The 6,952-nt window shown below is 55.8% G+C and overlaps 1 protein-coding gene across 1 annotated transcript in view; it reads right to left on the reverse strand.

Annotated features, from left to right (window-relative positions):
- Nucleotides 1-6,952, reverse strand: part of TECTA (tectorin alpha) — a 21,492-nt gene that overhangs the window by 3,515 nt on the left and 11,025 nt on the right. Inside the window, exons 8-15 of the mRNA XM_009070244.1 lie at nt 6,262-6,854; nt 5,174-5,747; nt 3,803-4,413; nt 2,936-3,497; nt 2,142-2,341; nt 995-1,378; nt 269-555; nt 2-191 (exon numbers count right to left, since the gene is read on the reverse strand). Coding sequence (XP_009068492.1) covers nt 2-191; nt 269-555; nt 995-1,378; nt 2,142-2,341; nt 2,936-3,497; nt 3,803-4,413; nt 5,174-5,747; nt 6,262-6,854 — 3,401 coding nt within the window. The remainder of the gene's footprint in view (nt 1; nt 192-268; nt 556-994; nt 1,379-2,141; nt 2,342-2,935; nt 3,498-3,802; nt 4,414-5,173; nt 5,748-6,261; nt 6,855-6,952) is intronic.

Consider the following 6,952-nt stretch of genomic DNA (forward strand, 5'->3'; position numbering starts at 1 on the left):
TCTTCTTGTGGTTGTAGCAACCATCCAGAAAGCAGGACTCATAAAAAGGCACTGGGTCCAGCAGACCGTAGCAGGGCTGGAAGAATCCTTTCATATCCGTCAGCTTCAGGCAGTAGTTGTCGCTCTGCAGCTCCTGGATCTGGACGTTGTCGCAGGACGCGGCGTACTGCGAGTACTGCAGCTCGTTGCAGCTGTGGGCCCCGGACACGTCGCGGGGCCTCCCGTGGTGGCCAGCCCCGCTCCCGCTCCCGCTCCCCTGACCGCTCACCTCTTCTGCATGCCGTTGGTTTTCCAGCTCTGGGCCAGCACCACGCTGCTGACCGCCGGCTTGCCCCGCAGCGTGGCGTAGTCGTCCGTCATGTCGCCGTTGAAGTTGCCGCAGAGGCCGCACACCTTGTTCTGCAGCCGCTCCCCGAGGGGGATTTTGATGACGTTGAAGCCGTTGTAGCGGATCTGGATGTCAGGGCTGGAGTCGATGACCAGGAAACCCTCTTGGCTGAAGATCTTTGTGGAGAGCCCCGTGACGAAGGGGATGCTCACGTGGCTGCCGTTCACCTGGTGTGAGAGAGGACATGAAGATGATGTCCCTCTTACATCCTCTACTATGGGGATGTGAGTGTGGCTACTCATAGCTGTTCCATGAATTCTTCCCACTATCCCAGCTGTGAAAGTATTTTATGGTGAGGGTGGTGAGACACTGTCCCAGGTTGCCCAGGGAAGCTGTGGCTGCCCCAACCCTGGCAGTGTTCACAGCCAGGTTGGATGAGCCTTGAGCAACCTGCTCTGGTGGGAGGTGTCCCTGCCCAGGGCAGGGCTTGGGGCTGGATCATCTCTAAGCTCCATTCCAACTCCTAAAATTCCATGAAAACATTGCCAGTTGTCTGGTGGAAACCATCATGCAACCCTGAGTGCCATCCCACTCTGTTCAGGAGCTGCTACCACCACTCCAACATCACTGCTCCAGACAAAGTGGCCACCTCTAACAAGACCTTACCTTGACAGTATTCCTGTCACTGATGAGGATCTGCTCCTCATTGATGTAGAAGTACACAGGGGAGATGATGGTGAGGTTGGGCGAGGACCACTTGTCGAAGTTGATGATGAGCTGGAAGGAGAAGTCAGGCAGCTTCTGGCAGATGGTGGAGAGGACGAAGGCGCAGTTGGCCGGGAAGCGCAGGAAGGCGCCGTCGAAGGTGCGGAAGACGCCGCCGCCCGCGGCCAGGCAGAAGGAGCTCCTGGTGCTGAAGCAGCCGCGCATGCCGTTGCGCAGGGCACATTCCTCGTCCGACTTGCAGTGCCGCGGGTCGCACTGGATCAGGTTGCGTCGGAAGCAGCGGCAGCGGCGGGTGCAGTCCCCGTTCCAGAAGAGCTGCTTGGGCTGAAAGAAGGACCAGAGGGATCCATCACCAGCTGGCAGGGTGGGCAACTCCTGCCCTATTTCTGTCTCCCAATCCTCTGTTGATTTTTGGGCCAGGCAATGAGGACAGCAGAAGGTGCACACAACACGTTGGCAGCTCGCACCTACCTTGCAACATCTCTGCAATGAGGCAACTGAACATCTACACCTCCCTTGCCTCTTGCACACACACAAAACCCACAGTGCCAAATACCTCCTTGACTTCTTGCACCCTGCTGGCTGCCAACCTGCCTGCTAGGGACATGGCATGACAGCACACCCCAATCCTGGCTCCTTGTGGGTGTTGGTCTTGGCAAAGACAACTTACACAGGTGGGTTTCACTGCCATGAAATGCAACCCACTACAATACGAGCTGCACTCTGCTGCAGCCAACTCCCAAGTGACATTTGTGAGTAAATTTCATGTCAAGTAAAATCTGTCATGTGTGGAATACCTAGAACTGTGTGGTCACATAGTACTGGACTTCGGCACTCAAAAAGTCATCCCAGTCACTACTTTTACCTTTATCCTGCCTCTGTCAGTTCTCTCCCATGCTTGACACTTGTGTCACCTTCACCCAACAGCCACAGGATGATTTTTTTGGGGATGGAAAGGTGGAAGGACATCCCTCTCCTCCACTCTCAGTGACAGCCCGTTATCCCCACTCAGGCTCAAAACTTTGCCTACAAACAGCACAGAGTGGGAACAACCCCTGAGAGAAGGAGAAGGATGTGAACAGGATACCTCATAGTATTTTCCATCCGAGTAGCAGCCACAGTTGTGGGGCAGGATGCAGCTCTTGCCGTTGAGGACGTAGCCAGGGTCACACTGACATCCCTCCACGCAGTAGTGGCTGCAGTCACTCTTGAGCCGGATGGCAGCGCACCGGGGCTGGCACAGGGACACACAACTCTCATAGTGGCTGTTGGGGGGACAGCTGACAGCTGTGGTGTTAACAGAGGACAAAACACAGATTAGCTCCATGGACACTGCCGACCTGACGTGCCACCAGGGACCAATTTGGGCCTGTCACACTCAGTGGCCTCCCCACCCAGTGAGAGCAGTGCTGCTGGGACGTGAGCTCGCTTGTTAGAAGGGAAAAACAACACAAATTTAATTTTTCAGTCTTGTTAGCAAAGACAATTACTTCCCATCTGATTTGCCAGATAGATTGGCTGCCAGACAGGCATGCAGTCCCCATCCTCAGGAGCCTAATTGAACAGCACATCGTAATCTTATCGACACGAGGCTGCAGCTTCGTTGGAGCAAACACATCCTCCTGCCTTCGAAGCCAACCAGTGTAATTCCTGCTTAACAATGGAGGGATGGCTGATACCTTCTGAGCTGGAGGTTTCCCCTCTTCCACCCTGCTGTACTACATGCAGTTTGTAACAGCTCTAAGAGAATATAGTGCCTCAGGCTTGCTCCCACACCTCAACCTCACCCAACAAGCGTGGGAGGAACCAGCTGCTGGCTGTGGGCCACCCCCTCCCTGGCACCCCAGGAAAAGGAGAACCTGGAGGCAAGGTGGCACTTACAGCAGGAGGTGAAGTTCCTCCAGCTAGTAATGGCAATCCCCTGCGTTTGGCACGTGCTGGCGTAATTCTGCAGCCAGCTGCAGGCTGTTTGCATGGCTCCCCCGTCCACACAGGTGTCAAAGAGGCAGTTCTTGTAGAAGAAGCCAGGGTTGATCTTGCTGTGGCACTTGGCAAACACACCACTTTGGCTCGGGATGAGGCTGCAGAGCTGCTGGGGTTTCCAGAATCCTTCCACCTTCCCACAGGCAGGGCAGCGGTCGCCGCAGCCAACACGGCAGAATGCATCCCTCTTGGCCCAGCTCTGGACAAACTCAGCAATGCTGGTGGCCTGGGCACCACTTGCAGCCACCAGGTCATCCTCAGGGTTGCCATTGTAGCGGCCACAGAGGCCATAGGTGAGGTTCTGGAAGGCACGTGGGACAGTGACTGACAGGAAGGTCTTCCAGTCATACACAACCTTCAGCCCAAAGTCTGTTTCGACCACGATGTGGAAACCAAAGGCAAAGATGTTCACTTTGCCTTGGCCCAGCTTCAGGGGCAGGTAGAGCCGTTCATCGTTGATCTGCAGGGAAGGAAATGATGCACGGTGAGTGGGAATGAGGACTAGAGCTGCTGTGGGAGGACACAACTAAGGGCAGCTCAGCACTCCCAGAGGCTTTGCCTCTACACCCAAAAACAAGGCAGCCAAAATGGAAAGACCCTCCAAAACCTGTGCCTGGCAGCACCCTAAGGATGAGCCCAAGTATCCACACCTCCCAACCCCCAGAAAACCTTGCAGGCCATGAGGTCTCATGCCTAAGAAGTCACTCTGTGGTTTGGGAGCTGCACAGACAGACACAACCGTGGCCCTCGTGGCCCCACACTCACCATCACGGTGTATTTGTAGGCACGCTGGATGACAATGTGGTAATTAAAGACCTCCACCTCGACCTGTTTGACCCACAGAGCCAGAGAGGTGTCCCGATCCTCGTTCTTGGCCGTGACGGTGAACGCCGGGAACGTGTCCGAGCGCTCCACCAATGGCCGAGTGATTGTGGTGCACAGGACCAACTCACAGCTGCTCTGAAAGTCAAAAGAGTAACCGTCAAAAGTCAGGTAGTGCCCGTAGCCAGAGATGATGCAGGAGGCGTCGGTGCGGACGTGGCAGTAGTAGAGTCCGTTCTCCTCCAGGCAGTACTCGTCGTCCTTGCAGGAGACGTTCTCGCAGTACACGCTGTTGTCAGAGCCGTTGCAGTAGCAGAGGAAGTGGCAGGAGATGTCCATCCAGAAGGTTTGGTTGGTGGCCAACTGGCGCCCCTCGAAGTTGCAGCCGCACTCGCGGCGAGGGATGCAGCGCGTGCCGCGCAGGGCGAAGCCCTCGTCGCACTGACAGCCCTCTGAGCACGTGTCCGTGCAGACAGGGCCCGAGGCCAAGGTCTCACAGGTCTCCACACAGCTCATACATTCCTCAAAATGACTGTTCTCCGGGCAGGCAAGAGCTGAAGGAATGACAAACAGTGTGTGAGCCTCCAGCTCCAGCAGCCGTGGGGCAGCACGGGCAAAAAGTGGGAATGGGATGAGAGGTGACTGGTTCAGGGGAGAAGGTAAGAGGGGAAACACTCCCAGCACCTTGCTGACTCTTCCCATTCCCTTTGCAACTCCTTCTCCTCTCAGCCATCACTGTCCTCACATCACAGCCCTGTCCTGTCACGTGCCAAACAACACCTTGTCCTGCTGTTTCAGAGAGTACAAGGACAGAGCTCCCAAACAGACACCTCCCTGAAACAGACAGGCACTGCCTCCCCCACACTAGGGATTTTTCACATTTGCTTCTGAATTATGAATGCTCTCCCATCAGCAGCAAGTTTATAGCACAGCTAAAAAACCAGCGTTGTTCAAATTATCCTCTGGTGGTTATGGTGTACAGTACCATCAGACACCATCTGCAGCTCTGGAATGCTCCTACACCACATCATAAAACTTCTGAAATGCCACCCTGAAACTGCTTCGCTGGGAGATCTGTCTCTGACAGCACCAGTGCCAGTTGGAAACTGCTGCCTGTAATTTCAACACCCCATAAGCAAAGCTGCACCACCTCTGTACCAACAAAAAGACTGCCCAAGGTTGGTGGGTTTCAAATCCCAAAGCTGCACCACCTCTGTACACCCACAAATTCCCAACAAAAACTGCCCAAGGTTGGTGGGTTTCAAATCCCCTTTTCTCCCCACCCTGGGTGTTTGAAAGCTCTGGTGGACTCACGGCAGAAGCTGTGGCTCCTCCACTGGCCGATGTCCACGTCGGCGTTCTTGCAGGCAGTGGCATAACGCGCCACGGAGTCACACAGCTCTGACACGTTGCCCCCACTCTGGCACAGTCGGAACAGGCACGTCCTGTAGTAGGCTGAGACATTGACCACGCTGTGACACTCCAGGAAGGAGCTGTTGGTGGGGTCGTTGATGATGCCGCAGTTGGAGCGGCTCCTGTAGGTCTTGAGAAGCTCCGAGTCGTTGTTGCAAGCCATGAGGAGGTCCCCACACTCCCCATTGCAGATCTCATCGAACGTGGTCCAGCTCTCCAGGAAGAGCTCCAGGTTGTCTGTGAACTTGCCCTTGGGCAGGAGGAATTCATCGCTGGTGTTGCCACTGAAGAGGCCGCAGAGGCCTCCGGTGCAGTTGAAGTAGGCGGTGGAGAGGCGAATCTCCAGCAGGCCTGAGTCGTAGTAGCTGATAACCAGGAGCCCCTCAGACTCCAGCACAGTGCTGTTGTCACTACGATAGACCTCCAGGCGTCCAGAGGGGTGGAAATAGGGCAGCCGCGTGTCGTAACCGTTCACCTGCAAGGAACAAGTAGATGCTTCAGAGAGGGTGATGGGACTTCGCCCAACTGCATTGTGCTGAGTACACTTCTTGACCTAGACCCACCCTCCAAGGCCCAGAGCCTCCCCTGAGTGAGGGCATACCACTGTTTCCTTGCTTTTTGTCTCACAGAGTACGTTTTTCCAAGGAAAGCACAAGGTGGAGACAACTGCGATGTGAGGAGAGGAGAGCCTCCAGTGCTGACTCAACAAAGAGGAATAGCAGAGCTGCGACAACAACTACACAGACACCTAAAGGGCCTCCAGACAATGATGGTTCACATGGGCTTCCTCCAAGTGCCACTGGACTGCAGCCCTTCTCCAAAGTGACACTGGAACACAGCAGGAGCCACCACCTCAGTGTCTGGTCACAGCTCTTCATCAAAGGGACAGTGGATCACACCAGGAGGCACCACCTCAGTGTCTGGTCACAGCTCTTCTCCAAAGGGACACTGGATCACACCTCCCACCCTGTCTCTAGGCAGCACCTTACCTTTATCTCTGACAGGCTGGTGCCTGAAATCTTCACCTCTCTGCCAGCTGCCTGGATCCGCACGACGCGCGGCCCGTTGGGAGGCGATCCGGGTTTCTTCTGGCTGATGTCCACCTCGATGAATTCTGGTCTCTCTGGGCAGGTTTTGAGCAGAGTGTAGGAATGCTCCAACGGATAGGGGAAGGTGATGCCATCAAACGTCTGCAGCACCTGGTTCTGCCCCACCAAACACACCGTGTCCCGCTTCGGGTAGCAGCCGCGGTAGCCGTTCTCGATGGTGCAGACCTCTCCCTCAGGACAGGTGGTGTTGAAGCACTTGGCCTCCCCACCATCCTCACACTGGCACTCCACCGTGCAGTCTGCTGCTGCCCAGAAGGACTCCCCGATGGCATAGTAGCGCCCGTTGACGTCCCAGCCACATTTCTGCACGGGGACGCAGCGATCCGTGCTGAGCACGTGGCCCTCGTTGCACTCGCAGCCCTCGGTGCACGGGGAGGTGCAGGCCAGGGGGGCTGTGAGGTCTGAACACGTGGCAGGGCAGCTGCTGGCACACACTGAGTAGTGGCTGAGCTCTGGGCACTGCACGGCTGTTGCTGTGGGTGCAGAGGGGAGAGAATCAGGAGGAACATATTATAGAATCAGAGAATCAACCTGGTTGGAAGAGACCTCAAAGATCATCCAGTCCAACCCT

Source organism: Acanthisitta chloris, unplaced genomic scaffold (genome assembly GCF_000695815.1).
Source record: "Acanthisitta chloris isolate BGI_N310 unplaced genomic scaffold, ASM69581v1 scaffold22612, whole genome shotgun sequence".
NCBI classification, from domain to species: domain Eukaryota; kingdom Metazoa; phylum Chordata; class Aves; order Passeriformes; family Acanthisittidae; genus Acanthisitta; species Acanthisitta chloris.